General features: G+C 38.1%; 1 protein-coding gene across 1 annotated transcript; it reads right to left on the bottom strand.

The window, feature by feature from the left end:
- Positions 1 to 296: 296 nt before the first annotated feature.
- Positions 297 to 12,989, bottom strand: LOC119608520. Its single transcript, XM_037962973.1, is given in 9 exon segments — positions 297 to 374; positions 376 to 540; positions 1,650 to 2,026; positions 2,084 to 2,366; positions 2,369 to 4,738; positions 4,741 to 5,504; positions 5,576 to 6,026; positions 6,029 to 7,483; positions 12,685 to 12,989. Coding segments are annotated over 9 exon segments (5,949 nt in total). The 5' UTR covers positions 12,691 to 12,989.
- Positions 12,990 to 14,334: the final 1,345 nt, after the last annotated feature.

Genomic DNA, 14,334 nt, shown 5'->3' with positions numbered 1-14,334 from the left:
TGATTAGGAAGAATATAATAAAAAATATGAATGAATTGAGAGTTTTGAAATGGATGGCATGCAATACTATATAGTAGAGTCAAAAGTTCATAACAGCAAAAACTGTTTTAGCAAAAGATTTTGTTTTCTTTTTCTAAAATCCTCCATGGCATTAATGAGAGAGACATTTACTATGGCTAAAGAAAAGAAAATATGTAATTGAGAATCTAAAGGTGACTACTTAACTGCAAGATAAAAGAAAATTTTTCAGAAATTGTTTTGCTTAAATTAAAAAAATCTTTAAATAAATACTAACTTTATGATTTACTGGCAGTACGTTTAGTAAGAGTCTTTACGGCATCTCGACTATTTATTACTTGAGCATGGAAACCCGTTTTCCCAATCAGCATAGTATTTAACAGTGCGTACATTACCATCTGGTTCCACTAGGGAATATTCACCTCTCACTACATCACCATCACGCTCTTCACGCTGATGTTTTATATCACCGGTTGTGGGATCATTGACGCCATATTCGAAAGCATAGCGAGGATGATCATTCTGAAAGAAAGGTATGTTTATATTTCAGATTTTAATCTATACTATACTATAGTCCAGACTATAGACTATACTATAGTCCAGACTATAGACTACTCTCTATAGTCTGTTCTACAACCCAGTCCATAGTCGATTCTATAGTTCAAACTATAGTCTATTCTACAGTCCAGACTATAGTCTATTCTCTAGTCCAGAGTACAGTTTACTCTAAGGTCCAGAATATAGTCTAGTCTATAGTCCAGACTATATTCTATTCTACAGTCCAGATTATATTCTATTCTATAGACTAGCATATAGTCTATTCTATAGTCCAGACTATAGTCTATTCTATAGTCAAGACTATAGTCTATTCTATAGTCCAGACTATAGTCTATTCTATAGTCCAGACTATAGTCTATTCTATAGTTCAGACTATAGTCTATTCTATAGTCCAGACTATAGTCTATTCTATAGTCCAGACTATAGTCTATTCTATAGTCTAGACTATAGTCTATTCTATAGTCTAGACTATACTCTATTCTATAGTCTAGACTATAGTCTATTCTATAGTCTATTCTATAGTCTAGACTATAGTCTATTCTATAGTCTATTCTATAGTCTAGACTATAGTCTATACAGTCCAGACTATAGTCTATACTTTAGTCCAGACTATAGTCTATACAGTCCAGACTATAGTCTATACTATTCTATAGTCCCGACTATAGTCTAGTCTATAGTCCAGACTATTCTATACAGTCCAGACAATATTCTATACTATTCTATAATCCAGGCTATAGTCTATACTTTAGTCCAGACTATAGTCTATTCTATAGTCCAGACTATGGTCTATACTATAGTCCAGACTATATTCTATTCTATAGTCCAGACTATAGTCTATACTATAGTCCAGACTGTAGTCTATTCTATAGTCTATTCTATAGTCTATACTATAGTCCAGACTATAGTCTATTCTTTAGTCCGGACTATAGTATATTCTATGGTCCAGACTATAGTATATTCTATAGTCCAGACTATAGTCAATTCTATAATATAATCCATAGTCTATTCTTTAATCCGTTCCATTTTAGAAACTATCGTCTATAGTCCATAATTTCTCCCTATCTCATACTTACAAAATATTCTAAATGCTGTTCAGTCATCAATTTAATTTTGGCCGGCTTTATAATGGGTGTATTTCTCAAAAAGGCCGCCGGTGTTAAGGTATGTGAACGGAGGGCGGGTACAGCAGGAGCATAACGATAGAAATTAGCACCCAATGGACCTATACCGCCGACACCATGTTGATAGCCAGCCAAAGGACCCAGGGGACCTAATGAACCCAAAGGTAAACCACCATGACCTGTTGGTATTGAAGAGGCGTGGATCCCTTTAAGGCCATGAATGGAGCCTAAAGGAGCTCGGCCATGTGTAGCTAAACCTAAAACGCCCTGATAGCCGGTTATGGCAGGAGAGGTGCCACCATGACCCAAAGAAATGGCACCATAGTAACCTGTGGAAAATGGGAGTAAAATATTGGTTGATGTTTTTGTTAAATGATAAAACCTACCACCCAATATACCCTGGTGACCAGCAGCTAAAGAGCCGCCATGTAGATTTGTTAGACCTAGACCCAGACCATGTCCAGCTACATGTTGTGAAGAAAAGGCAGCACCATGCCCAGTTGTTAAATGTAGGGCGGGAGCGGCCAAAGGTTTGGCCACTAAATGACCGGCAGCTAAGAGCCACCCGCTTTTAGTAGCGAAGGCTGAGAAATATATTGAGGAGAAATGGCTGCACCATGAGCCCCAATACCGCTTGTAATATAACCAGAACTTAAAGCTGAATATTTGCCACTGGAACCACCTACCACTAGAGGAGCCGCAAGTGAGCCAGTTTTAGCTACAGCAATACCGTGCACAGGTTTCGAGACATATTGATGAGATATTGCGCCCCCATGACCAGTCGAACCATGAATTGCAGAACCATGCAAAGAAGATACAGAAAGTTTAGCGGGAGCTGTTAGTTGTACAGTTTGTAAAGGTTGGCTAAGTAGTTGATGCGTACCAAGACCGCCTGAGGAGGAGATTAATTTGGTACCATAAGTTACTTTAGCGTGTGCAGGTCCGGAGATCAAAGTTGTGGCCACCGCTGGTTTAGAGACATACTGATGTGACACTGCACCTGCACTTTGTGAAACTACCTTGCCTAAAACGGGTCCTGTAGTATAACCTGATAGCTTGCCACTTAACTGTACCGGTTTGGCTAAATATTGTTGGGATACTGCGCCACTGGAGCCATAACGAGCAATACTGGAACTAGTAAAGAGAGGATTAACATGGGGCGTATGTAAAGAGCCGTAGGAGTATGAAGCGGGTCCGGTAGCATATTGAGCATAAGCGTGAGCGGCATAACCGCCTAAGGCTGGTTTAGAAACATATTGATGTGATATTGCTCCGGAACTGTGCGAGCTAGAAGAAATTGTTGCTAGTTTGCCTATAGACGGGCCGCTGGAGTAATGTGTTAATGCTGGGGCAGAGTAGGTCGCAACTTTCGCAATGGCCGGACCACCGGTTTGATATGTAGCCACTTTAGTTAAGGCAGGCTGGACAGCATAATGGCTCAGAGTCGGAGTACTATAAGTGGCTACTTTAGCTACTGCGGGAGCGGCTAAAACCGAAACTTGTGGTGTTGCTTTCGAAACATATTGATGAGATACGGCCCCACCAGCACTGGTCTCATATTTACCAATAGTAGCAATGGGCTGATAACCTGAAACCTTGGCTACCGCAGGCTGTGAAGCATACTGGACTCGGGATTCATATTTGTTCACTGTTGAAGGTTGGCTAGCTATATGCGTTACAGCAGGTGAGCTATAGGAGGCAACTTTAGTGATGGCAGAGCCGGGTTGGGAGACATATTGATGTGAAACAGCACCGCCGCCTCCGGAGGAAATATGAGTAGCCGATTGACCAGAATAAGTGGCTACTTTTGCTATTGCGGGGCCAGCATAACCGGTTAACTGAAGCGCAGGCTTTGATACCAATTGAGGTTCAATATAGGTGGCAACTTTGGATACAGCTGGGGCTGCATATGCTGTTATATGGCCTGCTGGTTTGGAAACATATTGATGTGATACAGCGCCACCTCCGGACGAGGTTAACTTTAAAGAACTTTCCCCATTATAGGTTGCTACTTTAGCAACAGCCGGAGCTGAAACATATTGGGTTAGAGTAGGTGTTGTTATGGTAGCTAGCTTAGCTACAGCGGGAGCACCATAGCCTGAAATATGGGTGGCGGGTTTGGAAACATATTGATGAGAAACGGCACCACCCGAGGAGGAAGTATAATGGGCAGAAGCGACTTTAACGGCAGCAGGTGCTGCTACAATAGCAGGAGCAGCATAGGATACTACCTTAGCTGTAGCAGGAGCTGCATAAGCTATTGATTGAGGAGCTTGTTTGGAAATATATTGATGGGAAACGGCACCATGTGCACCACCACCACCCGAAACGTATTGGCTTAAACTTTCACCACCGGAATAGGACGATACTTTAACTACAGCTGGTGTTTGATAGGTGGCAACTTTGGAAACAACTGGAGCGTTTAGGAGAGTAGAAGGTTTGGCAATAACGGGAGCAGCTGAATACGTTGCTATCTTGGTTACAGCGGGACCAGCATAACCGGTTATATGTGTGGCGGGTTTTGAAACATATTGATGTGATACAGCGCCACCACCACCTCCACTGGTAGTGTAATGGGCGGAACTGTCTCCCGAATAGCCGGCAACCTTAACTACAGCGGGTGCGGCATAAGTGGCCACTTTGGTTACAGCAGGAGCCGCATAGCCACTACTGGATCTAAAGTGTCCTAAACTTTCCTGCGTATAACCTGCACCCAACTTAACAGCTACTGCAGGGGCTTCATAGGTATAACCTCCATCCTTAGCAACAGAGGGCGCTGCTACAGCAGGAGCCGCATAGGTGGCAACTTTGGCAACAGCAGGTGCTGCATAGCCAGTAGTTATATGGGTGGCTGGTCTAGAAACATATTGATGGGATACGGCTCCACCTCCACCACCACTGGAACTAAAATGCCCTGAACTACCTTCGGAATAGCTGGCAACCTTAACCACAGCCGGGGCAGCATAGGTAGCAACTTTGGCAACTGCAGGAGCAGCTACAACTGGAGCAGAATAGGTTGCTACCTTAGCAACAGCTGGGGCGGCATAACCTGTAATATGAGAAGTTGGTTTTGAAACATATTGATGTGATATGGCGCCACTACCACCACTGGAACTGAAATGGGCTGAACTACCCTCCGAATAGCTGGCAACCTTAACAACAGACGGGGCAGCATAGGTGGCAACTTAGCGACAGCAGGTGCTGTCACTACAGGGGCAGCATAGCTGGCAACCTTGGCTACAGCTGGCGCGGCATAACCAGTTATGTGAGCTGTGGGTTTTGAAACATATTGATGTGATACCGCACCACCTCCACCACTGGAACTGAAATGAGCTGAATTTCCGCCAGAATAGCTGGCAACCTTAACTACAGATGGGGCAGCATAGGTTGCAACTGCTGGAGCAGCAACAACAGGAGTAACTTTAGCTACGGTGGGTGTTGCATAACCGGTTATATGGGCGGTGGGTTTCGAAACATATTGATGAGAAACAGCACCGCCGCCACCATTAGAACTATAATGGGCTCCTCCACCTCCTGAATAACTGGTAACCACAGCCGGTGCGGCATAGGTGGCAACTTTAGCTACAGCTGGGGCTGCATAAGTGGCAACCTTGGCTACAGCTGGGGCAGCATAGCCCGAAATATGTCCAGTAGGTTTTGAAACATATTGATGTGATATAGCGCCACCTCCACCACTGGAACTGAAATGAGCTGAACTGCCTTCCGAATAGCTGGCAACCTTAACAACTGGGGCGGCATAACTGGCCACCTTGGTTACAACTGGAGCAGCATAGCCGGTAATATGACCTGCTGGTTTCGAAACTATTGATGCGATAAAGCGCCACCTCCACCACTGGAACTTAAATGTCCTGAACTGCCTTCGGAATAGCTGGCAACCTTAGTTACAGCTGGAGCAGCATAGCCGGTAATATGACCCGCTGGTTTGGAAACATATTGATGTGAAACGGCGCCACCACCAACACCTCCACTGGAACTGAAATGTGCTGAACTGCCTTCCGAATAACTGGCAACCTTAACTACGGCGGGAGCGGCATAGGTGGCAACTTTTGCTGGTGCTGCATAGGAGGCTACCTTGGCCACTGCTGGTGCCGCATAGCCTGTAATATGCGCCGATGGTTTCGAAACATATTGATGTGAAACACCACCACTGGAACTAAAGTGGCCTAAACTTTCGCCCGAATATGTGGCAACTTTGGCAACTGCAGGTGCAGCATAAGTTGTTACTTGAGCAGCAGGTTTGGAGATATATTGATGGGAAAGTCCACCACCAGAAGAATAATGCAACGAATCACCACCACTATAGGTGGCAACTTGGCTATGGCCGGAGCGGAATAAGTAGCAACTTTAGCCACAGCGGGCGCTGCATAACCGGTGATATGTGAGGCGGGCTTTGAGACATATTGATGAGAAATTGCTCCCCCCGAAGAGCTAATGTGAGCAGAACTAGGTGCGGCATAAGTTGCTACTTTGGCCACGGCAGGTGCAGCATAACCGGAAACCAGTGTGGGGGCAGAATAGGAGGCCACCTTGGCCACACTAGGGGCTACATAAGCAGCTTGTACTTTGGCTACTGCAGGTGCCACATATTGTCCCAAATGAGCATTTCCCGTTGCATAGGTGGCTACTTTAACGGGCGCTGAGATATAGTGAGAAGCAACTGGTGCAGCATATGTGGCCACTTTAGCAGGCGCTGAAACATATTGGGTGGTAATAACAGGAGCGGGTTTTGAAACATACTGATGAGAGAGGCCTCCACTTAAAGTCTTAGTATAGTCTGTCGTCTGCAAACTAGGCAAATAACTTCGCGACAAACTGGGAGCATAAACTGCAGCAGGGCTGGGTGTTAAAGCTTTAGCAAAAAGGGGTTGCGCCGAAAACGAAGCCAAATTACTGTGGGCTGTTACAGCGGATAGTTTGGTTAAAGTCGGCGCCCCATAGGTAACCTTAGGCGCATAGCTTATTGCACCCGCAAATGGATTATAAGCACTACTCGAAAATATTGATTCCAAATTTCCAGCTTTAGCATAATCACCCGTTGTATAGGTTTCGATTTTAGAGTAGCCCGGTGTCTGTTTGGAAAACGTATAGCCAGGTGAAGTAAATGATTCAATTTTTGTCGTTATAGCCGGGGAACTAAAACCAAGTTTCGTTAAATCTCCTCCAAATTTGCTCAGATCCAAAGAACCACCACCTGTAGTGGTATAAGTAGCTGTTTTTGTAATACCAGGAGTAGATTTACTATAAGTATAACCAGGACTTTGATAGGTTTCTACTTTGGTATTTACCGGTGGTAAATAGGTATTACCCGATTTCTTGTTGCTAATAGTGGGAGTAACCAAATTCTTAAATTCTATTCCAGAAGGTACAACGGCGGCAAATTTCGAGGCTGGCGATCTATCGGCATAAGTAATGGAACCACCTTTGGCATAGGTCACGGCTGGTTCATAGTTACTACTCTTTACCGGCGCCACATACTTTGTGACCTGCACTGGTCCGCCACCATGAGTATAGCCGGATATACCAGCCGATGCTTCATACGACGAGGAAGAGGAGCCTACCGAAGCATATTGTAGTTTACCATTTTCCGCGTAAGTTGATAGAGAAGGTGATGTTTTCAACGAAGTCTCTCCGGGTGTTATGGAAAATTTCACTTCCGGTGGTATATAGCCGTAGGCAGCATTTAAGGCGTGTATACAATCTGGAATCGATTTCGGTGTTCTTTCTGCCAATACTGTACCGCTAAGGCACAGAAATGCCAAAAACAACTGAAATTTAGAGGATAAAGTTAGAGAGAAAAATTCAAGGTCATATAAAGGATTACATATGTGTGCAGTGAAATTACACTGCTCATATAAACGACATCTGTACGTATACGTGTTAATGATTTATTGATATTACAAATATTAAGTATACGCATTATTTAGAAAAGAAAGTAAAGGAAAATCGAATTTTATAAAGTTTTTTTTTGCGATTTTGATCTTAAGGATGAAGTTTTTTTTTTTGATTTTTTATATTTACAATTTTTGTTTTGACAAGAGCTACAAATTTGATTCAGAGAGCAATTAGAAATTCCGAACAAATCTTTTGGGGTTTATAAAAAGTGCATGACTTTGGAAAACTGAGAGATACGGCTTTTTTGTTGTATTTTATGACGTAGTGATGTCCGTGTATTAACCATATATACATATATTTTTTCATGTTGCTCTGTATTGATATTGATGGCAAGACTTTGTAGTCTATGGTAAAACTAGTCTAAGGTCCATAGTCCAGTCTATAATCTAGTATATAGTCTAGCATATAGTCCAATATATGGTCTAATATGTAATCTAGTTCATGTTCTAGACTAAATAGTCTAGTTTATAGTCTATAGTCTAATATAGTCTATAGTCGAGTTTATAGTATATAGCTTTTGTCTAGGCTATAGAAGTCTAGCCATAGTCTAGTTTATAGTCTAATCTATAAAATAGTCTATATTCGATTCTATAGTGTCTAATTTGCAGTCCAGTTTGTAGTCTATTATATTATCTAGTCCATAGTCTAATCTATATTCTAATCTAAAGTGTAGTATAGTATAGTCTGCAGTATAGTTTATAATCTGTCTAGAGTCTGGTTAATAGTTTAGTACATAGCCTAGTCTACAGTGTACTCTATAGTCTATTCTATATTCAAGTCCATAGCCTAGTCTGTTTTCTAGTTTTTAGTTTAATCTGTAGTATAGTTTGTAGCCTAGTTTGTAGTCTGTAGTCTCGTCTATAGTGTATTCTATAGTGTATTCTATAGTGTAGTCTCTAGTGTAGTCTATAGTGTAATCTATAGTGTAGTCTATAGTGTAGTATATAGTATAGTCTATAGTATAGCGTTGTTTGTAGTCTAGGTGGTAGTATAGTTTGTAGGCTAGTCTATATTCTAGTCTTTAGTCCAGTCTATAATCTAGTCTATGTCTAGTCTAGTCTAGTCTATAATCTAGTCTATGTCTAGTCTAGTCTAGTCTATAGTCTAGTCTAAAGTCTAGTCTATAGTCTAGTCTAGTAGTCTAGTCTATGTCTAGTCTATAGTCTAGTCTATAGTCTAGTCTATGTCTAGTCTATTCTTATAGTCTATAGTCTAGTCTATAGTCTAGTCTATAGTCTAGTCTATAGTCTAGTCTAGTCTAGTCTATAGTCTAGTCTAGAGTCTATCTATAGTCTAGTCTATAGGCTAGTCTATAGTCTAGTCTATAGTCTAGTCTATAGTCTAGTCTATAGTCTAGTCTATGTCTAGTCTATAGGCTAGTTCTATAGTCTAGTCTATAGTCTAGTCTATAGTCTAGTCTATAGTCTAGTCTATAGTCTAGTCTATAGTCTAGTCTATAGTCTAGTCTATATCTAGTCTATAGTCTAGTCTATAGTCTAGTCTATAGTCTATCGATAGTCTAGTCTATAGTCTAGTCTATAGTCTAGTCTATAGTCTAGTCTATAGTCTAGTCTATAGTCTAGTCTATAGTCTAGTCTATAGTCTAGTCTATAGTCTAGTCTATTAGTCTAGTTCTAGTCTAGTCTATAGGCTAGTCTATAGTCTAGTCTATAGTCTAGTCTATAGTCTAGTCTATAGTCTAGTCTATAGTCTAGTCTATAGTCTAGTCTATAGTCTAGTCTATAGTCTAGTCTATAGTCTAGTCTATAGTCTAGTCTATAGTCTAGTCTATAGTCTAGTCTATAGTCTAGTCTATAGTCTAGTCTATAGTCTAGTCTATGTCTAGTCTATAGTCTAGTCTATAGTCTAGTCTATAGTCTAGTCTATAGTCTAGTCTATAGTCTAGTCTATAGTCTAGTCTATAGTCTAGTCTATAGTCTAGTCTATAGTCTAGTCTATAGTCTAGTCTATAGTCTAGTCTATAGTCTAGTCTATAGTCTAGTCTATAGTCTAGTCTATAGTCTAGTCTATAGTCTAGTCTATAGTCTAGTCTATAGTCTAGTCTATAGTCTAGTCTATAGTCTAGTCTATAGTCTAGTCTAGTCTAGTCTATAGTCTAGTCTATAGTCTAGTCTATAGTCTAGTCTATAGTCTAGTCTATAGTCTAGTCTATAGTCTAGTCTATAGTCTAGTCTATAGTCTAGTCTATAGTCTAGTCTATAGTCTAGTCTATAGTCTAGTCTATAGTCTAGTCTATAGTCTAGTCTATAGTCTAGTCTATAGTCTAGTCTATAGTCTAGTCTATTAGTCTAGTCTATAGTCTAGTCTATAGTCTAGTCTAGTCTAGTCTATAGTCTAGTCTATAGTCTAGTCTATAGTCTAGTCTATAGTCTAGTCTATAGTCTAGTCTATAGTCTAGTCTATAGTCTAGTCTATAGTCTAGTCTATAGTCTAGTCTATAGTCTAGTCTATAGTCTAGTCTATAGTCTAGTCTATAGTCTAGTCTATAGTCTAGTCTATAGTCTAGTCTATAGTCTAGTCTATAGTCTAGTCTATAGTCTAGTCTATAGTCTAGTCTATAGTCTAGTCTATAGTCTAGTCTATAGTCTAGTCTATAGTCTAGTCTATAGTCTAGTCTATAGTCTAGTCTATAGTGTAGTCTTTAGTCTAGTCTATAGTCTAGTCTATAGTGTTGTCTATAGTGTAGTCTATAGTCTAGTCTATAGTCTAGTCTATAGTCTAGTCTATAGTCTAGTCTAGTAGTCTAGTCTATAGTCTAGTCTATGTCTAGTCTATAGTCTAGTCTATAGTCTAGTCTCTAGTCTAGTCTAGTCTAGTCTATAGTCTAGTCTATAGTCTAGTCTATAGTCTAGTCTTTAGTCTAGTCTATATTCTAGTCTATAGTCAGGTCTGTAGTCAGTCTATAGCTAGGTCTGTAGTCTAGTCTACAGTCTAGTCTATAGTCTAGTCTTTAGTCTAGCTATAGTCTTAGTCTATAGTCTAGTATATAGTCCGGTCTGTAGTCTAGTCTACAGTCTAGTCTATAGTCTAGTCTATAGTTCTAGTCTATAGTCTAGTCTATAGTCTAGTCTATATTCTAGTCTATAGTCTAGTCTATAGTCTAGTCTATAGTCTAGTCTATAGTCTAGTCTATAGTCTAGTCTATAGTGCTAGTCTATAGTCTAGTCTATAGTCTAGTCTATAGTCTAGTCTATAGTCTAGTCTATAGTCTAGTCTATAGTCTAGTCTATAGTCTAGTCTATAGTCTAGTCTATAGTCTAGTCTATAGTCTAGTACTATAGTCTAGTCTATAGTCTAGACTAGTGTAGTATAGTCTAATTGTAGTATAGTCTATAGTCTATCTAGTCTAGTTTATAGTCTAGTCTATAGTCTAGTCTATAGTCTAGTCTATAGTCTAGTCTATAGTCTAGACTATAGTCTAGTCTATAGTGTAGTCTATAATCTAGTCTATAGTCTAGTCTATAGTCTAGTCTATAGTCTAGTCTATAGTCTTGTCTATAGTCTAGTCTATAGTCTAGTCTATAGTCTAGTCTATAGTCTAGTCTATAGTCTAGTCTATAGTCTAGTCTATAGTCTAGACTATAGTGTAGTCTATAGTCTAATTTGTAGTCTAGTCTATAGTCTATTCTATAGTCTAGTTTATAGTCTAGTCTATAGTCTAGTCTATAGTCTAGTCTATAGTCTAGGTCTATAGTCTAGACTATAGTCTAGTCTATAGTGTAGTCTATAATCTAGTCTATAGTCTAGTCTATAGTCTAGTCTATAGTCTTGTCTATAGTCTAGTCTATAGTCTAGTCTATAGTCTAGTCTATAGTCTAGTCTATAGTCTAGTCTATAGTCTAGTCTATAGTCTAGTCTATAGTCTATTCTATAGTCTAGTCTATAGTCTAATCTATAGTCTAGTCTTTAGTCTAGTCTGTTGAGTGTTGTATCTAGTCTAGAAAGAATGTAGTCTTTGGATTATAGAGACTATATTCTCTGAACTATAGAGACTATAGTGTTGGGCCTAATGTTTAAGACTCTAGTGTTTATACTATAAATAATGCAGTAGCTTTATTATAGAATATAATCTCTCATCCCATAGTCTCTAGACTAAAATGAAAATACTGTCCGAATTATAGAGAAATATGGAGACTAATTTTTTGGCCTTAGTAGACTGGAGTTTCTGGACTATAAAAACCAAATTTTCTGAAGTGTAATAAACTTTGGTTTTTGGGCTATAGTCTCTGGACTATAGAGGTTATAGTCTTAGAATGCACTGCAGAAACTCTCTATACTAGAAAGAACATGGTAACTGGATTGTTTACTATAAAGGTTATAATCTCTAAACTATAGACGCTAGAGAATTGTGGCGACATTTCGATCATATTACCTTTTATTTGAGCCCTCCTATACAGATTACATTTTGGAATATTAATCTGTATAGTAAAAAACTGTGCAGGTATTAGGCTTACTCTTACTTTTTAAACTTTTGTTTTAAGTATTCGATTTTCATAAATCGGTATTACTCAAGATAACTCTGTAATGAATAATTCCATATAAAGGAATTTTCCGATTTAATATAAACACTTTTGGTAATATATATCAAGAAAAGTATATTAAAGAGATGAAAAATTGTTATTTTAGGTTCAAAACTTTCGCATATATGAGGACTTTACTATAATATTTAAGCGGTTAACCAAGATGAACTTTTAACATAATTGAAGGGGGTATTAAGTATAACTTGATATATCAGTTAAATGAAAAAATATAATGACCTCGAAACTAAAAATATGAATAACACAATTTAATTTAAAATATAAATTTGGAAGGTTTTTAATTAAGCACTTTAATTCTTGATTAAAAGAACATTTGGTTTTGTTTATTATTTAATTAATATGTTCATTGAGTTGAATACTAATTTAATAGTTTTCATTTAGAGTTTTATTATCCTGGAAATCTTTTAACACATATGCATTTCGTTACAAATTTTTTTTTAATATTTTGTTTTATATTTTTTATGTTTTGAATAGTATTTTGTCCTTTTCTAACTTTTCTTTTTGTCAGGACTCACCTTCATATCAGATATTTTTTTAATAACAATTACTATAGTTTTTGTGTTGAAAAATATTCTTTATAATTGTAAACAAAATTAAATAATCACTTCATAACACACAAACACTTTATTTTATAAAGTCCTTAAATTAATAATCCAAAATGTGTCTGCTGAAGAAAGAAATCTGCTATATCCTTATTCTTGTGGCGTTTGTAACCGTTACGCTTAGATTTTAATGTTTAGCTCCGTTTTAGCATAAAACAATATTTTGTTAATTTTTCTGAAAAAAGCAAAATTTTTCTAGAGCTCCGGTGATGTAGAGCACCGCGAGATACTGATGGCCAGCAAGGCCCTATAAACGTTTATATACGGTCAAACGGACTCGTAGCGCGTACTATATGTAATGTTTACTTTTGACAAACTGATCTAAAGTTTTGTGTGCGAACACGCATTAAAATTTTCGCAGCTTCAATCAAACAAAAAAAAGAGCAGATTTTTCAGTTTAGTTCCAGCTTTAAACTGTTTTTTTTTTCGAATAGCAGCTGCATTTGCTGCAGCAGCAAACGTTTGCAGTTTTATGCTGCCACTGTTTCAAACACTAACTCAATTACAAATTCAAATAAATATGAATGTGCCAGCATTTGAAAATATTAGAAAAGTTGACGACAATATTTGTATGTTGATTTTTGTTTTTCAAAATCTCCTCTTAATATTCTCTTCAATACAAATGTTTTGCTAATATATACAATAATTTTTTTTTTTTTTGAAATCAGAGCATGTTTTAATAACCAACAAAAAAAAATAGAGATTAAAATTGTTCAAAATAAAAACAACAACAACAACAACAATAAACTAGTTGAAAAATCATATAGAATTATAAAGCCTTTCATTGCAAATTGTTAGTAAGTAAACATTTTTAGGCCTAAAAAAGGTGTCTAATATTCAATACTAACAACAGAATGTTATGCTGCAAATATACATATTTTACACACTAATACTGACAACGCAGAAATAAGAGCACTATGGGTGGGGAATTAAATTAAGTGGACACAATTAATTGACATACGATTGACTTCAAATTGGGAATGTAGAACCAAATTAGAACCAAATTAGAACTAGAAACAGAACTAGAACAGAACTAGAACAGAACTAGAACAGAACTAGAACAGACTAGAACAGAACTAGAACAGAACTAGAACAGAACTAGAACAGAACTAGAACAGAACTAGACAGAACTAGAACAGAACTAGAACAGAACTAGAACAGAACTAGAACAGAACTAGAACAGAACTAGAACAGAACTAGAACAGAACTAGAACAGAACTAGAACAGAACTAGAACAGAACTAGAACAGAACTAGAACAGAACTAGAACAGAACTAGAACAGAACTAGAACAGAACTAGAACAGAACTAGAACAGAACTAGAACAGAACTAGAACAGAACTAGAAACAGAACTAGAACAGAACTAGAACAGAACTAGAACAGAACTAGAACAGAACTAGAACAGAACTAAACAGAACTAGAACAGAACTAGAACAGAACTAGAACAAACTAGAACAAACTAGAACAAAACTAGAACAAAAAGAACTAGAACAGAACTAGAACAGAACTAGAACAGAACTAGAACAGAACTAGAACAGAACTAGAACAGAACTAGAACAGAACT

Source organism: Lucilia sericata, unplaced genomic scaffold (genome assembly GCF_015586225.1).
Source record: "Lucilia sericata isolate MDLA Ls3-8-SP2 unplaced genomic scaffold, ASM1558622v1 Contig000844F_arrow, whole genome shotgun sequence".
NCBI classification, from domain to species: domain Eukaryota; kingdom Metazoa; phylum Arthropoda; class Insecta; order Diptera; family Calliphoridae; genus Lucilia; species Lucilia sericata.
The sequence above is the reverse complement of the archived record's forward strand: the minus strand, read 5'-3'. Positions and strand labels throughout refer to the sequence as shown.